We start from the raw sequence: 23,372 nt of genomic DNA, 5'->3' as shown, positions 1-23,372 counted from the left end.
CGTTGTTGGTAAAAGAAGGCGACTATATTTCATTCCTCGCATTGTAATAGCCTTTTAAATCTCTACTACATACCTATTCCACACAATGCTTCAAGCAAACTACATATCAATCCTATATATATATATATATTTCTGTAGAAATATATTTTCTTATAATATATACCAATTCTTATTTAAGAAGCTCAATGTAATTACAAAGCAATATAGTGAATAAATGACAAAAAACTATATTCCAGAAAAAATTCAAAATGGTGTAATAGAAATATATTAAAGGTATTTGCAGCTTCTCTTCCAATTTTCGGATTTTAATCATGTCAAATCGCATTTTATTTCCTTTTGATGGATTGATTGTTGCTACTTCTCATGAGTTAAGGGCATAATAGATTCACTGATATATATATATAAGTGATTGATTTTGTGCTATGAAGCAGATACTGTCAAGAATTGTAAATGCGCACTGAATTAAAGGAATAAATTATAAGATGGTCAACATCAAGAATTTTAGAATATAGTTTTTTGTCATTTACTATATATCTCTCTCTCTCTCTATATATATATATATATACACACACACACATAGAGAGAAAAGAGGGGACAGAGAAAGATAATAAAATGCATCTACCTACCTACCTAAATAAACATCCACGTACAGCTGTTCATGTATTTTTGTAGTAAACTGAATTGTGAGCGATAATGGAACCCAGTTCATATCCACAGAGTTCAAAAGTTTTTGCGATACGTTCCAGATCAAACACATCACCACGCCTCAAAATCACCCTAGATTGAATGGGCAGACAACGATTTGCGGATACACTCAAAAGAGCACTAAAAAAGGCTCAAAGTACACCGACAGATGAAGCCCTCCAACAGTTCTTACCTGTGTACAGAATTACATATAATACTAATACTCCAACAATTTTATGTTTTCACAGATACTTTTTGTTAAAAATGATTTCTCAGCACACACAAATATCCTACCCTTCTGTTAACCCATAAGTTGGTTTGAAAACACTTTAACGATCGTGTCAAGCTGGTCTAATGGCTCTTGTACATGACTCATTGTCTTTAGTTTGATCTCAGCTTGAGTATTTTTTTTTTTTTTACACATGAATTGTTTAGAAAAAACAATGCTCACATGAACAGTTTTTTTTTTTTTACTTTATTTATTTAAAGGAATTTAACGTTATGTTCAATACCTATAGTGTTTCTGTTTATAATGAATAAGAAATATGTATTAATAAAAATATAATATTTATGGATATTTTATGACTAGGAAATGCCGAGCAGCTTGCTATTATTAAAAAAAAAAGATATAGCAGACAAAAAATTGGTTTTTAAATTGAAAAATATTCCATCTTGATGAAGAGCAGCAGTGTGAGTACTTTTCTGAAAGATAATATTACTTTCTGCTTTTTGTCAATGCATAAAAAATATGAAATACAGAACCAGGTCTTGATAGCGAAACAGAAACCTGAATACCGCCTCCATTTAAGTGACTACGCAACATCTAGAAATCCATATCGAAGTTGGCATTATCGTATTTGATTTGTATGATTGTACAAGCACGATGCTTACCTCCACACTTTGAGCTTCAAAATGCCACTGTTTACTATCAAGGGAGACAATTATAAATTCGTATCCATCAGAATCTAAAAAAAAAAGGGGAAAGATAAAAGAAAAATTAATTTATATCAAATTCATATTTTTTTCTTGTTCTAGAATTCAATAAAAAAAAAAAATACAAACAAATCTTTATAATGCACATACCCATCATGTAATAAAGATATATTCCAAAAATCACGTAAATTGACCAAGTAGTTTACTTTTTAACTAAAAAAAATGAAATTTTATGACAAGCAAACAGGGAGATGCGATGTTTTAGAATGTGTTAAAATTCAAGGGTGACAGCTAGTGATGGGATAATTCCAATACAATTACCGATTGCGTATTAAATTCCCGATTCCGATACAATTACCAATTCCGATTCTTTATAAATCGCTAAATATTTAACGATAAAATTATTTTTTCCTCAATTACTGTAAAAACATATCTTAAATGCATGCATATATTTTTTCTCAAACACAAAAACACACTTGTGGGACATGAACTACAGATTTTACAAAAAAATTAATAAATATTTATCTACCAGTAGTGGAAGGTTTTGGTTTAAGAAAAATCAAATAAAAAAATAAATAAAATAAGGGAATCATTTCTGGCATCAGAAAATAGGCACAAAATACTCCAAAATTCCTGATTTTTCCAATTCCCAATTTGATTATTCATCCCAATACTAATTACAATTCAATTTCACTACAGAGATTTTGTTTGTATTCAAAATAATTAAAATTTTAATTGCTAAAAATCATAAAATTTGATTTTCTTAAAAAAAAGAAAAAAAAAGACTACTTGATCAATTTGTGATTTTTGGAATACAAGATCTTTGTTCTATGGCAGATCGTAAAGATTTTTCTGTATTTTGGAATTTTAATGAAGTTGAATTCTAAATAATTTAAAAAAAGCCAAAGGGTTTAATCTTGGTAAAAGCTGCGAGAAAGGGGTTTGAATTAGAGCGACAGAAAAAAGCAATGCATTTAAAAGATGAATTAAGAAAAAATAGTCACAACCATACAAACTTACAAACTAATTTTCATTGAAAAAAAAAAAAAAAAAAGTAGCGAAATAAAAATTTGCCCAGACAAAAAAAAAAAAAAGCGCCAACAACCAGAAATGAGGTGAAAAAAAATTAATGAAAATAAAGTTTAAGTTTAAAAAAAAAAGAAAAAAATAGATGTCTATTGAATACAATGGCCCCCAGCTTGTTTTTTTTGTTTTTTTTTTTGTATTTTTGCGTGATTCAAATATGGACAAGACAACAACTCTGAGAAAAAAAGAAAGATGCGCGTCAAATTTCTTTCCGACGCATCAAGACCTACAGGGGTCATTATAGAGAACGGCTAATACTTGCAAAGAATGGGATTAAAAAAAAAAAGAAAAAAAAGAAAAAGAAAAAGCAGAAATTTTTTTTTTTTTTGCTACAAACCTGGAAGGATCTACAGTCTTCCTGTAAAATCTGGATCACATGTTGAAGAAGAAATAAGCTAAAGATCTTACCAAATTCAATGACAGCCATAACCAGTCCTACTGGTCTACGTAGGGTGTTTTGACCGGAGCAGGTGTTTCTTCATGGAGGTTTCAGGGATGGAAGAGGGGTGGGGATGGGGGAATCAGCCTAACACAACTAAAACATTAAAAAAAAAACTCAAATGCAACTGGAAAGGATTTGTCCATTTCATGCCTAATCTTAAGCTACTTTTTTCTTTTTATTTTAACGAGGCACACCTAAAACAAAGATGACCATTTTTATATTTCCTGTTTTTATAGAAGCATACTGAATGCACATGCATTTGTAGAGTTTTTGCAAGCATTTATCTGTGAAAATCAGGCTCTGTTATTTTTTTTTTTTTTTTAAGTTATGGCCCTTATAATTTATGTAATCACATATTAGAAATCATAATTTATATAATTACATATATAATAATCCTTATATAAAAATGTCACAGTTTTTCCCCTCTGGACCAAAATACTGTAGGTTTACAACAACAGATGCCACATACAAATTTATTATGTCTAACCTATTCGCCACTATCTTATGTAACTTTATAAAGACTTTTCTGACACATCCAGGTATTCAAATAAAATTCTAGATTCCTTCCGAGGAGCTACACCAGCACTATCGCATCAACCTACAAAGGAAGAAGTCCTATCAATTCTCAAACACTGCAGCGATTTATACACATGGTACGGATATTATGGTTACACCCTTCATAACGGATTCATAAACTAATAGCTCAAACGTTAAATTCCCGTCTGTTGGTTTGAAAAATAATAAATTCTCCCTTAAACCATTCCTGCTTTTCTGATTGGCTTAGTTCAGACCAATCCCTTATCCTAGATTATAATTCTGTAAACTTAAACGAAGGTGCAAGCCATTATCCAACATGGCATCTACTGATACAGGAGGCCAATGGTTTACATTAAATAAAGCGATTACTGAACAGCACGGAGGTATTTGCTTCTCACTCCCTCAGTCTAAATGTTTTAAGAGTGAGAGAGACAGAGACAGAGCGAGAGTTACATCTGTTTTGTTTACATTTAAACATTGTACCGAAACGAGAGAGACAGAAAGAGAGAGATAAAATCATCGTAATGGCAGAGAGAGAAAGAGAGAGATGTTACATCATTGTCACGGATTGACCTCATTTCATTACCACATCCCGTTATTTTGTTTAAATAGAAAAATAAACACTTATTTCGATGCTGTCTTGATGGAGCAGTGGATATCAGGGCTGTGTTGCAACCTATGGGTTTCATGTTCACCCCATGTAACGGATTAATTTTTTGGGGGAAGGGTTGAAGTTTTAACATTTAAACAGGGTTACACCTTGCGGTAAATATGTATAATATTTCCTGTTTTTTCTCCATTTTTCTCAGTTATTTTTATTATCGAATTCAAAAAAAAAAAAAAAAATAATAAATGATAAATACACAAAAGAAGTTTTGTTTCATTTTCGTAGGATAGGATTCCATTTTTTCGTTCTTATATAAATTTCTGCTTCTTAATAAAACTTAGAGAAACTATTTTTAGTAACGGAGGCTGGTAAGTAACCAGTCAACATTACCACAGATTTAACGGCTAAAATTTTTTTTTTTTTAAAAACCTCTCTTGAGCCTGCCTTCCACTTTTTTTTTTTTTTTTTTGCTCAACACACACTTCCACACCCGGGCAACGCCGAGCACTCAGGCTAGTTCTTTAATGAAAGAAAGCCATCTAACTCCCCTATCCTTTTTATGAAATTTTGGTTTGTTTATAATTATGAAAAAGTTTAAATATAATTCTATAAGTAGGATACTTGTTTATTTGCTAGATATCTGTTTTGATAATTTTTTTCCATTTTGTTGTCTGTACTTTAAAATGCCTAAAAACTGAAATGGAGGATTTTTTTCAACCTGGCAGGGATCAGCCTCCACTCCTTGTGTGTGGATAAAGAGAGGAGTCCCTCCTATTTCCCTAAACAACTCCAATCAATTTTAAGCAAGAAAATCAAAATTAAGAGAAACCCACCCAGTGTACATATGGGGAAGGGAGAAAGGAGGCAGGAAGTCATTCTTTAATCATACAAAAGTCATCTAACTCTCCTATCCCCTCTTCATGAATTGTTTGAAGTCTTAGCCTTCGCAGCAAAATAAGCATTTTCAATTTTCAGCGAGAACTGTCATAGGGAGGAAAAGGAAGGAAAGATAAAAAGAGGAAGAGAAAAAACAGGAAAAGATTAAGAGAAAAAGTGTAGTTGGTTGTTTTTGTTTTATAGCATATCAACCCTTTTTAAGTTTTTTAATGCCAAATCCAATTATTTTGAAGAAAAATATTTTAATAGGATATATTTGTTTTTTTTTTTCAAGTCAGTTTTTATTTAACCCATAGTTGGGACCCTAACAGGTACTACCACTCCGGGTCACAGTGGACCTGGGAGCAATGGCAATTAAGAGGTGGCTCCATACTCCCCAAAGCCTGCAAGCTGGGGCCTTACCAACGGATATAGTTTAAGGTCATATCCAGGACCGAAAAAGTGTAAAAAAGAAAAATGAAATAGAGTGGACTTTTCCAACTTAGTAGTCGCCAGCCTACACTCTTTGTGTGTGTGTGTATGTGAAGGGAGCAGTAGAAATTTTTTTTTCCGAAACAACTCCAATCAATTTAAACTAAGTAAAAATTAAGATAAACACGCCCAGTATACATGGAAAGAGCAAAGAGAATAGGAGCAGATAAATAAGACTAGGATAGGACATGATTTCTTATGGGTGTGTAAAAAATTTTCCACATTAGGCTAGAGTAAGTATAAATTGGAAAATTCCATTAGAAGCTAAAGTGTACATGGTCGGGAAGCATGATCATTTTTTTTTTGATGTTTAATGTCAAAATGAATGGACATCAAACACCTAATAGAGATAAAAGAACTTGTAACGTTACCCATGTTTATACACACATTAACATGTAGACACTTGGAATCCATCACGTAAACTCAGTTGCAAAGAAGAACAGGAAAGAACTTCAACTCCATTTTTTTTTTTGTAACAACACTTATTTCTGTGTACTTTCCTGAATAAAATGAGATTGTTCTCCTTCTCTCTAACATCTCGAACGTTCTGTCTCTGCACACGTTTTTTTTAGTCCTTTTCTTTTTCCCTATCGTAATGTTACTTCGCATACAGCTCGCCGCTTACATATGTGCGTCCACGCTCTGTTACTTCCTTACACAAAGTCACTTCCTGTACATATCAGCTTATTTCTAGTGTTGGGACGATTAATCAGATTAAAAAAAAAGAAAAATCGGTGCATTTTGGTTAGGAATCCACTAAGATTCTAAATGTATCTGATTATTGCCATATTCTCTCCAAAGATCAGATAATCTTAAAAATAATAAAACTCATGAAGAGCCTGTTTTTTTAAATTTTTTTCACGAATAAATGCTTGTCGGAAAGCAACAGCGGTTTAAGAAATAACGGCCGACAAAAATTTTATTTTGGTCTTCAGAAAACAAAAGCCAAAATTGATAAAAATTGCATTAAGACAAGGTTTAAAATAAAAACGGACCTTTTTGTGAATTAATGATGAGGATGATAAAAATGATGCTGATGAAGCAATGTTAGAAAGCAAGGTGGAAAAAAAAAATGGGAAAAACGGTTTGTTAATAACTTGTTCCGTTCAAGGTGTTGTACATCCATGATTTGAAAGCTTGCAACTGCATAGCTGGCGTCTTGGTTTCATTCCTATGGGTTTTGTCTTTATGTCCAGGAATTCTTTTAATGACGGAACAATCCCAGACGTACATACACATCGAAAGAAACAAGTTGATATATAAAATATTATTTCAATTTTAGTATAAAAACCTACAGGACTAAAAATCACTGGGGTTCAATTTCTACAATAATAGAACGGATTAAAGTTAATATTTTCCTTTGATTTAGGAACAAAAACAGACCTTGACTTTGGCATTTAAACTTTAATTCAAGCAAGTAATTACTTTTGAAGTATCATTTTATTAGCTTTATAATCATGTTTCTCAATTTTTGAGATGAGGATTGATAATCTATATATTAATACGATAGCGTGTATGTTATTTTTTGTGTCACACTTACATCTGGGTCGTTTAATTGTTATATACTTCCATATTTTGTCATAAAATAATTTTACCAAGAATTCTTCATAAGTTTTGGTTTCGATTATAGCTGATGGCACTTAAATCATCTATTTTTTTTATAAATAATTTTATCAAGAATTCTTCATAAGTTTTGGTTTCGGTTATGGCTGTAGGAACTATTTTTTTTTTTCATAAGTTTTTATTTCGGTTTCGATTCAAGCTAATGCACCCAAGTCATATAGATATATTTTATTTTATAAGTCACAACTTTATCTATATATATAAAAGCGAAAATGTATGTATGTATGTATGTATGTACGCTTTTCCTCGATGTCCACAAAAGGCTTCTTTCAGAGAAGCGCTTGCTCGGTTCACAACTTCTTAAAACTTTTTATATCATCTATAAATTGTAATATTTCAGAGTTACCCACGGAGCTCGCCTGTCTATTTAATTTTATTGACTTTCAAACGTTAATTATTCCACATTTCCTGCATCGGCACGCGTTACATTCGGTTTTCGGTATAAAAAAAAGCGAAACTCGACTCTAATAACAGGCCGAAAGCAGTTGTCTCAAGAGAGCTAAGTAACGTTTGTTCAATGTCGACTTCGTCATATCAGACTGTAGCTTTCATTTCGCTCCTCCTAATAAACAGGGAGCGGTTTTTTAAAAACAAACAAACCGATTTATTCACCTCATTCAAAACTGTCCCGCACAAAATGCTTACTGCTGAATACCTATCGCCGTCACGTCAATCAAAAACGCGCACCTGTTTTTTTGTAAACACTTTACTATTTTCCAACTGCACGTCGTGAAGGCTTCATTTTTTTTTTTCACATACCCCGAAAAACACCTGGGCAACGCCGGGTACCCCTCGCTAGTAATATATAAAAATCAATAGAACATTAACTCTATAATAATATATACAAAATCTGCAAGAATTAAAATATCATATTTAAGCATACTTTATGAGCGGACTTTACCAGGCGTTCATGCTAACTTAGATAAATACTTTTGCAGTTTTAACAAAAAAGCTACAATAATATCAGAGCGTCTCCATTTACACTGAACATCTACAGAATACCAACCTCAATATATTACAGATGAATGAGTCCCCCGTGGAATTTCCACTGGCCTCGCTAGTATTTTATTATTTAGATTGTTGTTTTCATGTTTCGGCCGATGTAACCTCCAACTTTCTTTAGGTGTATCTTTTCAAACTGAGGAATTTGGACAAAATTTTGAACAGAACAGTTTATTTACTTCATAGGGGTAGCATGCGCTTGTTATGTCACCCATGACTGGATAGAGGTTCCCACGTAATTTGCATTTGTATTTTATATTTATGGGCGACCGAAAATTACAATTGCGAAATACTTAGGACCTCTATCCAATGATCGTTGACAGAACAAGAGCATGCTACCCCTGTGAAGTAAATAAAGGGTCATGTTTGACATTCTGTTTAAATTCCCAAGTTCAACAGAAACATTCCAGAATTCGATAAGATACACCTGAAGAAGGTTGAAGGTTATATCGATTGAACATTGTGAAAATGAAAATAACACAAGATGAGAACAGTAGCTCGAAGATTCCAAATAATACAAGCTTTTATTAATGCTGGAGTCTTTCAGGGGTCCATCCTAGGCCCAACTCTCTTCCTGATCTACATCAATGATCTCCCAAAACACAAATCATTCGTTGACATCTATGCTGATGACACGACCATCTATGGCAACACATCAAAGGCCATAAATGACAAAGTTCTCTCTGATTCTCTCTCCTCTGATCTTGAGCGCACGGTACAGTGGGGGAAGAGATAGCTGGTTACTTTTAATGCATCTAAAACCAAGCTCCTATCTTTACATCATTAACGCTCTGATCCCCATCTGGCATCAATTGAAATGGATCGTTCTAGTCTTGGGGAGGCTCCATGTTTTGACAAGATTTTGGGTTTGACCTTTACTCCTGATCTGAAATGGAACACATACATCAAGTCTGTTGCCAAGGTTGCTGGGAAAATGATGGTATCCTTCTATCGCTCCAAAAGATATCTTACTGCTGATGCAATTCTCTATCTATAGAAAAGCCAAGAACGTCCAAGATGGAGTACTGCTGCCACATCTTGGCAGGAGCTGCTAAAAACAGCCTATCCTGCTTTGACAGAGTACAAAATAGACTTCATGGCTTAGTGGGGGATGCCCTTTTCTCTTCCCTGTATCCTCTCTCCCACAGAAGAGATGTTGCGAGCCTGTCTTTGTTTTATTGTTGCTTCCATGGCAAGTGCTCGTCTGAGCTATAATCTCTGCCCCCCCCCCTCGCCAATCTTTCACGATAAACACCTGTCTAGCTGAAACCACTGTCAATAATTTTCCCCACTCTTTATCTGTACCTAAATCAAAACGTTGATTCCATGAACAAAGCTTCTTTCTTAGAAGTGCACGCCTGTGGAACTCTCTTCCGTTTGCCTGTTTCCCGCCTGACTACAACTTGGATGTCTTCAAGTCCAATATAAACAAATTCCTGATGAACAGCCCCCTTAAGTAAGACACTTTATCAAATCTCCAATACTAACGATTACTACGATATTGTCCCATTGATTACTGTACACGCAATAACCCTTATCCTCGAGTGGCTTCTAGTGGTGACTAGCATATAAAATTTTTTTTTTTAATCTATAATCATTGAAATCAGCATTTTTAATACATTAGAATGCCTATGCCTGTGTTTAATTTGTGGCCTTTAAAATGCTAACTATTTTGACGGCTTTAAAATGTCTACTCGCAGGTGATTTTGAAGTCTTTAAACTGTTGATTAGCATGTGATTTCTGGCTTGAATTAAAGGTAAAAGTCAAATGTTATGGTTTGATTTTTGTTTCTAAAAATCAGTAATTTTTTTTTCTTCTGCACTTCTATTAAAAATTGAACCAATTACAAGCGATTGTTTTTTTTTTTAAACATAAAAAAATTTTTTTTTGTATAAAAGTGAAATGTGATACATATGTGATTTTTTTTGGTGATGAAACAAAATTTTATGTCTAGGCAAAGTAGCGATATTATTTGTGTTAAAGTGTTTGATTAGTGGCGAGCGTTCGGTTATGTTTTTAAAAGACGTATAAAAATGTTTTTATACTGACAAGTTTAACTAGCAATAAATTAGTTATTAGTGATTTAGCAAAACTAACCAACCATTGGTTCATTTTGACAAATTAATCAATTGTTGGCTTTATTTTACGAAATAGGTGGACTTTACTATAGTGTGCATTGTATATTTTCGAACAAAGGCATTTCAGAGAAAAACATTAACTACTTATGTGTCATGTCGAAATAAATATACATTCCAAAAATTATGAAAAATGGTCCAGTAGAAGATGTGATAGAGCTGATTTTTGGAAAAAAAAATGCATCCAGTAGATCGATAAAAAGCAAGATGGCTGACCTGAAAGATGAGTTCATTGGATTCTGTGCAAAGCAATTTAAAAAGTAGAGTGCAGTTATCTCCTCCCGATTTCAATCTTCTAAAAGGTTAATTGGTACTTGTACAGTTTAATCAAGAGATTAAAAAAATGAAAATATTGAAAAAGTTATATTGTACGCACCCGTTATGGAATGAAGCCCCTCCCCCATTTCACTTAATTTGATCAAGTAGTTTTTTTTTTACAGAGGAAAATCAAATTTTAATGAGAACGATCTATCGCCGCCATTTACCTGTTTACGGACACGAGGAATGGGGGTTCCTTTAAACGAAAAGTTGATTAACAAAGGACAAAATGAAAAAAAAAAAAGATTAAAAAAAAAGGACACAGAAATTCTGTAAAATAAGTGAAAATAAAAAAAACTAAAATAATTATTGAAGTATTTTTTTCTGCTTATGTTTCAAAATAATCTCGTCAAATTTTGAAAAGCTAAGTGGTGATTGGAGTTACCTCCCCCTAGCGCTCCCTTCTCCTAAGCGAAAAAAAGATGGCCCCCTACCCAATTGATCTCATTAAAATTTGATTTTCCTCGGTATCCCCCCCCCCCCGACAAAAAAACAAAACAAAAAAAAACGCTTGATCAAATGAAGTGATTTTTTTTTTTTTGCATGAAAACTTTATTCCATAACGAGTATGTAGAACTTTTTTTCAACATTTTCATTTTTTTAATGTCTTGATTAAACTGTACAAGTATCGGTTAATTTACAGTGAAAAATCACAACTTCAAAGAATTCTGTTTTTACTAAGAGTTACTTTTTGAATTTATACTAATTCCAGCATGACACATAAGTACAAAATGTTTTTCTCTAAAATGCAGTTTTTCAAAGACATACTAAAACAACGTTGCAATAAGAAATTAACCAGTCGTTGGTTCATTTTCACAAACTAACCAATTCTTGGTGCATGTTAAACTAACCAATTCTTGGTGCATGTTAAACTAACCAATTCTTGGTGCATGTTAAACTAACCAACCATTGGTTCATTTTGATAAATTAATCAATCGTTGGGTTTATTTTGACAAATTAACCAATTATGACACATTTACCAATGATTGGTTAAATTTAGTTATAGTTTAATAAATTAACTAGTGATTAGTTATATTTAGTGATGTTGAAGAATTAAATGAGAATTTGTTTGGATTAATTAATTTGTGATTTTCTTTTAATAAGCAAAGAGTGTAATTATTGTTGGGGGCTGATCCCCACACGTGCTTGTGGCGGGAAGTAACGATGAGGGATGGAAAAAAAAATATGAGAATGTCACATACCATCTAATTGACTAGGATCGATACTTTTAAGGCCTCCACTTTTGGCTCGCCTGTGCCTCTTCTTGACATTTGGAGTCTCTATTTTTGAACCTACGTTTTTATTATCACCTGATTTCGAAAAAAGAGAATCCATTGAGTTGCCATTGAGCAAAGCTGAAACAAAGAAAAAAAAAAAAAGGACACATCAATTGCATTGTATAAACAATATACATTTTTTAAATTACAGCTCTCAAAAAAGCACATTTTTTAAAAATTATATATTTAATAAAAAAAACAAAAAATCAGGGAGGATTTACCATTCAAAAGTCACTAATGAATTACAGTAAACATGATGTACATACAAAATATTAAATAAAAATGCTTTTTTTTTTTAAATTTAAATTACAGCTTTCAAAAGAATTTTCGGCACTTTTACAGTTTAGTCAAGACATTAAAAAATGAAAATATCGAAAAAAAAAAAAAGGTTATATTGTACGTATCCGTTCTGGACTGAAGATCTCCGGAAAAAAAAATTTCATTTAATTTGATCGAGTATTTTTTTTTTTTACAGCGGAAAAACACATTCTTATGAGAGCACGTTGAAGTAAGCCATTGTAAAATTTGCTGAAGCTGAACAACATGCCACGGGGAGATAACTCCATGTAAAGTGCCGACACCCCCTTCCCATCTTTAATTCTAGCTTTTCTTCCTAAAAATCAAACCTTTTGCTCGGTATCATAACAAATTGTTTTTTCGCTGTAAAAAAACAAAAAAAAAACTACTTGATGAAATTAAGTGAATTTTTTTTTCGGAGAACTTCGTTTCATAACGGATACATGAAATATAACCTTTTTTCGATATTTTCATTTTTTTAATGTCTTGACTAAACTGTACAAGTACCAAATTTTCAACAGCAACCCTACAATCATGGTGACAAATTACATAAAAAATTATGAGCTTATTATAATTTGCTTAGAGAATTGTGCATATTGTGAAAAGTTTTTTTGTTTTTTTTTTTAAAGGTTATGAGAATGCAATCTTGCAGAAAAAAAATTGTTGGGTACACGGTAAAAGGAATATTGAAATTAGTGAAGCTTTCAATAACTTTTAATCGTATAATATTTGTATTATATCTCACTCCTGATGCATTCCTCTACCTATATAAAAGCCAGGTACGGCCGACGATGGAGTATGGTGCCACATTTAGGCAGGAGCTGCTAGAAGCAGCTTATCTTGCCTTCGTAGCTTAGTAGGGGATGCCCTTTCCTCCTCCCTGCAACCTCTTTCCCACAGAAGAGACGTTGTGAGCCTTTCTCTGCTTTATCGTTATTTTCATGGCAAGTGCTCAGCTGAGCTTTAATCTATGCCCCCCCACCACCAAACTTTCAAGAAAAACACTTGTCTACCTAAAACCACTATCAATAATTTCCCACACTCTTTATCTGTGCCTAAACCTAAATGTAAATTCCATGAACAAAGCTTCTTTCTTAGAACTGCACGCCTGTGGAACTCTCTTCTGATTGGCTGCTTTCCAGTTGACTACAATTTGATTGTCTTCAAGTCCAACGTAAACAAGTTCTTGATGAACCGTCCCCCCTAAGTAATCCAATTTACAAAATTCCCACTACTTATGTTTACTTCGCTATAATCACATTGACCATTGACTAATGTATGCCCATTAACCCTTATCCTCGAGTCGCCTCCGGGCCTTGATAAATGGTGATTCCTGTGTAAAAAAAAATTCTTAGGACTACTGTTCTCATCTTGAGTGTTATTTGCACAACATTTTGGTTGATGTAACCTCCAGCCTTCTTCAGATGTATCTTGTTGAACTTGGTAATTTTGAATATCACATTAACAATTGATTTTTCAAAGTACTCTAACCACTGTGCCATGGTCCAAGGATATTCTCCTGAAGTTTGAATGCTCAATTCTCGGTGTGGACAACCAAAAAATACAACTGCAAATTATTTAGAACATGGCTGACAGAACAAGAGCATGATACCCTCGTCAAGTAAATAAAAGATTCCATTCGCAATTCCATTCAAATTTTGGTACTTATGCACTTACTGAACCATTCTGAAATAATGTTATTACTTAGAAAGCCATTCTTAACATGGGGAGAGGTTATTTTGCAACTATCCTGTACTTGCACCTAACAATTTAATAAAAAAGATATCATAAAACTTTAATTTAACTTGAAAATATTATTTAAAAGTAGCATGGTTTAATAAGTGCACAAGTACCCAAATTTCGACAATACACCTGAAGAAGGTTGGAGGTCACATCGGCCGAAACGTGAAAATGACACTCAAGATAATAGTCTGAACAATCCAAATAATATGAATAACCAATCCTCGTCTCAAATATTCAGAAGTCTAACATGAAGCATTTATTTACCAATATAATGTGTCGAACCAGGATAGTATCATGGTGTTAAGTTCTCAAATTTTCCAAGTATACCTCATCTTCAGGAGGAAAAAAAAAAAAAAAAAATATCTTATAATTGAAACTTATTGAAATCTCCCAAATATTGTCATTCCGTTGACCTTTTGTTTCGTACCCAACCATGTTTTTCTATAAGACTGCATTAGCTTCAAGCAGCTTCTTTGATAAAAAGTTTATAGAAAAATTTCCAGGTATTAAAAGAAATAACGTCTTTTGTTTTTTGTTTTTTTTTTTTTGCATTGAGCAATGAAAACTGCAACAACATAGCTACCACCACCACCACCACGAATGGAAGAAAAGTCAGATTTTTTGAAAGCAAGAATGGAAATTCTGAAAGTTTGTGATTAAGTGATCTGCAACGAACATGTTATTTGAAACTTGCAAATGACAGACTCACTATTTCATAATTAGGTATGACAGACCAATAAAGATGCTATCTCAAAATTAGACAAGAATATGAAATTAAAAAGAAAAAAAAGTTTACGAAAATATATAATATATATTTATTATTCTTTATGTAAATACAGTCATATCTTACTATGATGTGCAGACCATTTCGATCATAATAGATCTCATCAGGTGAGGAAAATAAAAAATTAAAGATGGTTCAGGACCATTTTAAATTTTAGAGGTGATAAACTTAGCCATGACTGGCATGGAGCGAAGTTAAAGATCTTATGGATTTAACATTAATTACAAAAACCAAATTTTATTTGAAGAAGGGGAGGTAAAAAAGATATTTTTCGGGAAAAAATTAGAGCGAGTGATAAGGGGGGAAGTATAACAAATCTATAGCGGGGGGGGGGGGTATGAATTCACTAAGAGAGAGAAATGGAGAAGGGAGGACTGCTGGTTGGACGACAAATGAAACAATAGCTGGGTGGAACGGACAGGGGATTTGATTCGCCCAGCAGACAGCTCACAAGTATTTGTTTACATTGGATTTAAAGATGACCCTGCTGTAGTCCGTTCCACATGGTCTAGGAAAAGTGAAAAAAAAAAAAAAAAGAAAATTTGGTGCATAAAGCACAGACCCGATGCCCCCACTTCTCCCTGAAAATACATTAAATAATTTACAGAATCATTTTTCTGATAAATCTAATGAAAAGAAAGAGTACCATCCTCTCTCCAAAGCGAGTGGTGGTGGTGGTGGTCAAAAAGCCTTGTAGTTTTAAGTCTGCCTTATGTTAAATACGACAAAAAAGGATAAAATCATTTTTTTTTTGTCTTTTTTTTTTTTTTATAAATAAAACATTTTCTATTTTAAAGGCTGTAGAAAATATAATCGACAATGATCAACACATGCAAAGCGAGAATATCACGAATGATATCAGCATGACTGATAAGTTTACGCTGTTTCTCACATCACGGCGGCGAAGGGTTATTGCGTTAATAAAAGAAGCATACGACGACTATTCATTGCATCACTTTCGACTAACGAGATGCAAAACTAGGCAAGACAGCAAAGCAGGTGGAAGCAAACTTTCAGCAAAATTTTGATGAGAAAACAATTTGGGGGACAGGGAGGCTGTACATGATGGAATTCTCTTTTAACTCAATATATACATATGCTTATTTGTTTTACATTAAACATTTAAGTATCACTACACATTCATGAATATGTTTCAGTCAACTAGTTATAAATAACTAGAGATATCATCAGGCGATGTTGCTTTCACAAAATTTAGTCCTTAATTGAAACGAATATCTACCCACTTCCGGCGGTGAGGTTGGCTCACACTTTGGAAGTATACAAATATAGTGGAGAACGGACATTAGTACACCTCTTAGAAAATGCCTCTTAGGTGACTGACAATCAATGCCTCTTAGGTGACTGACAATCAATGCCTCTTAGGTGACTGACAATCAATGCCTCTTAGGTGACTGACAATCAATGCCTCTTAGGTGACTGACAATCAATGAAACTGGCACCAAGCCCAAAGGAAGCAGTAATGGCAAGGAGTGTACACTTCCTAGGATGAGAGCTGTACCATCCTCCACCCTGGCAAATAAAGAGCTTGAGGGTCCTAGGTTGTTAGAATGAGGCCATAGTGAACCTTGGTTTGTATGACACCTGGCTGAAAAAAATTCTTATTGGAACCGAATATTTGTATTATTAAAAAAAAAAAAAAACGAATAAATAATCTTTTTACTGCCTGATTATTTACGACTCACCTCGTACACATATGCAAATAAATCGCATGCCATGCAACATTTCTAATCTTGCGTGATAGCAACCAAGGCGGAAGATGGTTAGGAAGAGGAGGAGGGTTGGGGGGGGAAGAGAATATTTTAAAAGAGGTGGTAAGTATATGTGAGGGGGAGTGGAACTTCATGCAACTCTAATAACACGCATGAACGGATTTAAAATCAGCGAAAATAAACCATGTGACAGCATGTGTAACAAAAAAATTGCCTACAGAAAAAATGCGCAAAAAACAACTGCAGACATCTTTAAGAATACACAGATACTTAGCATGATAGAAAATACCACGCAAACAGAAAGTTTGTGCTTTTTTTATTCACAAAAGCGTACAGTCATCGCACATGTACAGTAAAAAGCAACCATTTTGAGTCGCCCTGTCCGATACTCTTGTTTCTTAGTTATATACATAACCCAGACATACTATCAAACATTGCATTGGAAAATAGTGAAAATTATTATTAAGAAAGGAATATCGTTTTCTTGACGGACTAATATAAGTCATACACGGACATGCATGTCTCCTCCAGCCTGCTACAGCACACTTCTTTTTGCCCTCATACACAATTCAACACGGGTAAATACTCTTTTGACCTTCACATACAATTCAACACTGGTGAATACTTCTTTTTACCCCTCATACACAATTCAACATGGATAAATACTCTTTTGACCTTCACATACAATTCAACACTGGTGAATACTTCTTTTTACCCCTCATACACAATTCAACATGGGTAAATACTCTTTTGACCTTCACATACAATTCAACATGGGTAAATACTCTTTTGACCTTCACATACAATTCAACACTGGTGAATACTTCTTTTTACCCCTCATACACAATTCAATACAGGTGAATATTTCTTTTTGACCTTCACACATAATTCAACACGGGTGAATAACTGTTTATACACCAATAATACATCCTCAAATCCACAACTCAATACTCATTCAAGGTTGTCAGAGATATCTAAGAAGATCAACTGGTCAACATAATTGCCCCCCTCCTTTAAAACCACTCAACCTCCTTTCCAACTATTGCTTTCACTACCCCTTCCATACACCCCGTAAAAAAAAAAAAAGAAAAGAAATCTTGTGTAGAAATTTGATAAAAATCTTTACTTTGATAAAGTTCTATGAAACAAAATATTTCAAATTGAACATGTCAGGAGACTGGAAAAATTAAGTCGTAACAAGAAAAAAAAAAAAAAGAAAAAGTCAATTAAGATTTGATGACAGGAGGGGAAATTATTATGACAGCATTTGTTTGTTGCTTGAAATGCAAATTTGAAACATTTTCCTACCAATTGTTTTCCTACTAATTTGCCTGCAATCTTTTTTCTGCAATATCTATTAACACGTTTCTGCCTTCTCTTACCTTTTGATTTCTATTGCTTATGTATATTTTTTAATTTTGTAATTGTCCCATAAGAGCCGAGTAATCAACATAAAAAAAAAAAATTTCGGGGAAAATGTCGAGTTTCGAAAGTAAATTTGAAGTGACATTTATTGGGTTGTTTTCTACTAGTATTTCGTTTGATTCTTTATTTTTGAGAGATTATTGAGAGCGTCACAAGCCCGCCATTTTTTCTTGTTCTCATGTTACACATGACACTGTTTTTCAAACCGAATAAACCCCTTAAAATAAGTAAAAACACTAAAAACTTATCCAGCTAGGTAGAAGAGTAACTTATCTTTGATAACATTTGTTGTATACTTTTTTTTTTGTTTTTACCACATTTTGATTCTGTTATCTTTTGTAAAACATACCCATCAATTCTTTAAAAAAATAAAATAAATAAAAAATAACTGATATTTGTTTTGGTATTGAGTTATTTTGAAAAAAAATATTTTAATTGGTCTAATTAGTCATAATTCATAATTAACTGAACAAGTCACCCAATTCTGTTAAATATCTACACATTTCTTTTGATAATCAGACTGTTGATTCAACCACTCTTGAATATATGTGTATCTATACACACCACAAGCATGTTTGTAAATTAGATGGCAAAAAAATAAATATCTTTACTTCTGTATAAAAACAATAAAGAATAATAATCATAACTACTAAAATTATGTTCTGATGAATGTTTTGGTTTGTATGAGTAGAGGGAGGAATATTTTTTCTGTAAGAGAATATTACCTCCTATTTCATCTATTTCAAGAAGAATGAAATGTAGAAGCAGATTAAGTATGTGCACAATGAACTTAATATTTATTATGATTATAATCATTATTATAATAAAAACAATTATAATTGTGACTATTATAATAATAAAAAATAAAATAAATATAAAAATAATTACAATAATATTAAATATAATAGTAAAAAATAATAAAATAGTAAAAAAAAATAAAAAGTAAAAAAAAATAAAAAGTAAAAAAAAATAAAAAGTAAAAAAAAATAAAAAGTAAAAAAAATAAAAAGTAAAAAAAAAATAAAAAGTAAAAAATAATCTAAAATTAAAATAAAAATAAAATATACTGAAAATAAAAATAAATATAAGAATAATTACAACCATAATAAAATATAATAAAAATAAATAATAATAAAAAAATAGTAAAGAGATTTATTTTTGTTATACAAGAATGTTTTAATGAATTTGACCCAGTTTATGAATTTTCAAATGAATGAAATTGGAATGGAAGGGGTTGTGATCTAATGGGTCACAAAGTATGTCTCGTGACAATTAAGGGGTGACTCCAGTCTTTCAAGCTGTCAAATTGGAGATCTCATCACATAGTGAAATTGGTATATGAAACCAAAAAGCTTAACTCATAAAAAAAAGGAAAAAAAAAAAAAAGAAAAAAGAAAAAAGAAAAAAGAAAAAAAAAACGAAAAAAAAAAAACGAAAAAGGTGAGCATTGCTGAAGTGGAGACGAGGGAAGAGAATAAAAAAAGGATCAAGGCAAAGATGAAAGACGCAGTTAAGTACTTAGAATAAGGTAAATGGAATTAACAGAAACTTAATTCCCAAACAGTAATTTAAGGATTTCGCTTTTATTTTGATAAAACAATTACTTGCACTGGCTCCGACCGTATTGACTTGCTTTTCCATCGGACTTTGTCTGCAATGATGAGAGGGGGACCCTGGTAATGGACAAACCTAGATCTCCTTATCATCCACCCAGGCTTGATTCGGAAAGCCAACTCCCATTGCCACTGAATGCCATTGTCTTGTTAGAGAGAAGGTTGTCACCAATTCCCAAACATATTCGGAGGATTTGTGTTTAAGAGTAGTGGAAAATACACAGGCAGACATCTATATATATAAAAGCGAAAATGTATGTATGTATGTATGTACGTACGCTTTTCCTCGATGTCCACAAAAGGCTTCTTTCAGAGAAGCGCTCGCTCGCTTCACAACTTCTTAAATCTATTTATATCATCTATAAATTGTAATATCTCGCAGTTAACCACGGAGCTCGCCTGTCTATTTAATTTTATTGACTTTCAAACGTTAATTATTCCACATTTCCCACATCGGCACGCGTTATATTCGCTTTTCAGTATAAACAAAAAGCGAAACTCGACTCTAATCACAGGCCCAGAGCCAGTGAACGTTTGGTCAATGTCGACTTCGTCATATCAGACGGTAGCTTTCATTTCGAGATGAGGGAGCGGGTTTTTAAAAACAAACAAACCGATTTATTGACCTCATAAAAAACTGTCCCACACAAAATGCTAACTGCTGAATAGCTATCGCCGTCACGTCAATCGAAAACGCGCACCTGTTTTTTTTTTTTCACACTTTACTATTTTCCAACTGCGTGTCGTCAAGGCATTTTTTTTTTTTCACGGGCACCTGTTTTTTTTCCACACACACCTACAAACACCCGGGCAACGCTGGGTACCCCTCGCTAGTTTATAATATAAATCTCACCTGTCTGTTTAAAATGTATGTTTGTATGTCTGCCTAAAATTTTCGACAGAGGCGACAGATTTTCACAAAATTGGTATCGTTTTGAAACTCAACCCTTCGCACGACAAATATCGAAAAATTGGCCAAAAACATTAATTCCTTTACTCTCAACTGGGCATTTTCTACAGGGAGAAGTCGCTTTTTTCGCCAACATTTTTTTCACGTTATTTTCCTCCTTTGTGGTATGGATTTGAGCCTGCCTACCTGCTTACTACCGTTTTTTTTTTGTTTTTGCTCAACACACACACCTTCAAACACCTCGGCAATGCCGGGCACTCATATCAGAATTGGGAATTTAGAACAGAATCGATAATTGTATCGGAATGGGGGGAAAATATTAGAATCGTCCTATCACTAATTCTTATGTATAATATTGTCCATTATTTTTTTATTTTTTTTTTTAAATTGCATATTGATATGTCTTCAGAATTGTACTAATTCGATATTAGTTCATACCGTTCTTGTTCATACTTGGCCTGACAACTCAGAAAAGATGGGTTTCAAAAGAAACAGGAATTGTCTGTTGTTAAACCAAACATACATGATTTTAGGTATTTTTATTTTGTACATGAAGATGTCACGCAAAAATACAGCATCCGTAACTAGAAGTGGTATGATGTCTGCATTTTCAGAAAGAAAGAAATTTTTTTAAGATGTCAACTTCCATCAACATGCAAGACTTTACTCTGAAGTCCTACCTAACTAATATTCCTGGTGAACCAAGTGCAAAAGAGAAATCCAGACAATTGCACTTAAGGGAACAACGAGGATACTAGAAAGAGCTCTCGGTTGGTTTCAATAAAAAAGCGGGGCAATGTTGGCAGCTGGTTTGGCTGCCCCATACCCAGCATTACAATCTTCAAAGGAAGAAAATTAAAAAAAAAAAAACAAAGCCAAAAATACAGCATTCATAACTAGATGTGGTATTACCCGTTTGCATTTTCAGAAAGAAAGAAATTTTTTAAAGATGTCAACTTCCATCAACACGCAAGATTTTACTATAGTTAAAAAAAAAAAAAAAACAGTACTGTAACCAAGAGTGGCGCTAACAGTCTGCATTTAAGTGCCCAACCAGAAGTCTGCACGGAGCCATACGCACATAAATGATTTTGAGCGCTTTATTTTGTACGTCAAAAATGTCAACTTCGATCAACACACAAGCAGGCACATACAAAATGTGACGCTAATAGCAGTTGCTGCAATGCATGCACTCTGATAATTAAGGGGTGGGGTGAGGGTAGGTTATGTCTTTAAATAGTAAGAAAAAAAAGAAAAAAAAAAAAGAAAGAGGCTGTCCACAACTTAAAAACAACAACTACTACGACTACTGCATGTGAAGCTATTTGTTATTTCAACAATGTTATTTGAATCATCACAACTATAAACAGAGGCAAGGGTGGGAAATGAAGCTGGCTTCGACAGGTTTCGCCGCCAATCGTCAAAACAGGAGGGGATGGGGGGCATCATGGGAGTTGAAAAAAAATAAAAACAAAAGATTAGAAGATGAAGAAAAATCTTACCATCCATTTTTTTTTTTTTTTTTGTTAAATGTCCATCATCATTGATGAGAAATGATGGAGGAGGAAGATGAAGAAGAAAAGATAACTATTAGATCCACAATTTCAAAAGAGGACAAAAATAAGATTTGGAAAAAAAAAAAAAAAAAAGCATCATAAGAGGACAGTGAAAGCATCATTTCTCCGCGAGATCAGGAGAAGGACAGTATGACTCAGCAGAATTTTTTTTTTGGGGGGGGGGGGGGGATCAAGATGAGGCTTCATAATTTGTGCATTCTTTTTTTATGCGGACTGTTATCCTAGTCTTCATAATTGTTGTTTCACCACCTTTTGGGCCTGTGACGCAGTGGATAGAGGCGTTGAGTCTCTGCGGTACCAGGTGAACACTGTCTGAAGATAGCAGTTTTAATCCTACCAAGCCAGAGGATTAGTTTGCTAAAATATAGTAAGACAACAACTATGGAAGGCAGTAATTACTGGAGATACAATTACAAGACTCAGCATTCCTATCCCGTCGCGTTTAATCAATGGAAGAAGGTCAAAGGATGAGTTGGCCGAAATCTGGTGAAACAACAACAACTATGAAGATGAGGATAACCGTCTGCAAAAAAAAAAAATGAATGCACAAATTAGCAGAATTTTATGGACAAAAACAGTGTTGCTAATAAAACTTCTGTTTGGTGGAGATATGTGCATATATGCTTATCTATATAGAATAGGGTAGGCTGGAAAAGCAATAACATTTTTTATTTATTTTTTTTTATTCCTTTTTTTAAATAGTGTTAACATTTTCAGGTATTTTTCGGCCAAAATGTTGAATCAAACATACATGATTTTAGGTATTTTTATTTTGTACATGAAGATGTGAATTATTTTTTTAATAAAAACAAGTTATTTAAATATTTATGTACATATTTAATTACAAAAAAAAAGAAAAAAAAAAAAAAAAGAAATCAATTTGACAATCTTAAGTAAAACAATGCTGAGAGTGAATGTGATATTACAGTGATTGATGATTCTAGCTATAGAAATGATAGGCAAGTCTAACGTACAGTGACAAGGATGACCATAGACCTTCCCTCCCTCCTATTTTCAGAGCCACAAGAGATGCATCAATTTTTAGCAGCTCAGCCTTTGTAAATTTTGATATTTATAGGTATGCAAAACATTTAAAAAAAGATTTTCAAGTGGTTCTTATTAAAGCACCATTTAAACTAATTGATAAAAATTAGTGCAAGTTAGAAATTATTTGGGGGGATCAGTATACGCCGTTGACTAATATCTGACTTTATTCCAAATAAAATTAACTGATATTCAAAAATGGTTGAAAAATCAAGCAACCTTTACGTATAGTGTAT

General features: G+C 33.1%; 1 protein-coding gene across 50 annotated transcripts in view; it reads right to left on the bottom strand.

Annotated features, from left to right (window-relative positions):
- LOC145258325 (centaurin-gamma-1A-like) overlaps window positions 1–23,372 on the bottom strand; it is a 511,784-nt gene that overhangs the window by 28,439 nt on the left and 459,973 nt on the right. For 23 of the 50 annotated variants that reach the window (XM_080116465.1, XM_080116427.1, XM_080116438.1 and 20 more), the window contains 2 exons: window positions 11,939–12,091; window positions 1,576–1,649 (listed from right to left, as the gene is read on the bottom strand). In XM_080116465.1, coding sequence (XP_079972591.1) covers window positions 1,576–1,649; window positions 11,939–12,091 — 227 coding nt within the window. The remainder of the gene's footprint in view (window positions 1–1,575; window positions 1,650–11,938; window positions 12,092–23,372) is intronic. The other 27 variants (XM_080116457.1, XM_080116470.1, XM_080116422.1 and 24 more) reach the window with 2 other exon arrangements.

This window comes from Euprymna scolopes, chromosome 33 (assembly GCF_053919585.1).
Source record: "Euprymna scolopes isolate OS-2025 chromosome 33, ASM5391958v1, whole genome shotgun sequence".
NCBI classification, from domain to species: Eukaryota; Metazoa; Mollusca; class Cephalopoda; order Sepiida; family Sepiolidae; genus Euprymna; species Euprymna scolopes.
This window is presented reverse-complemented; position numbering and strand designations above follow the sequence as displayed.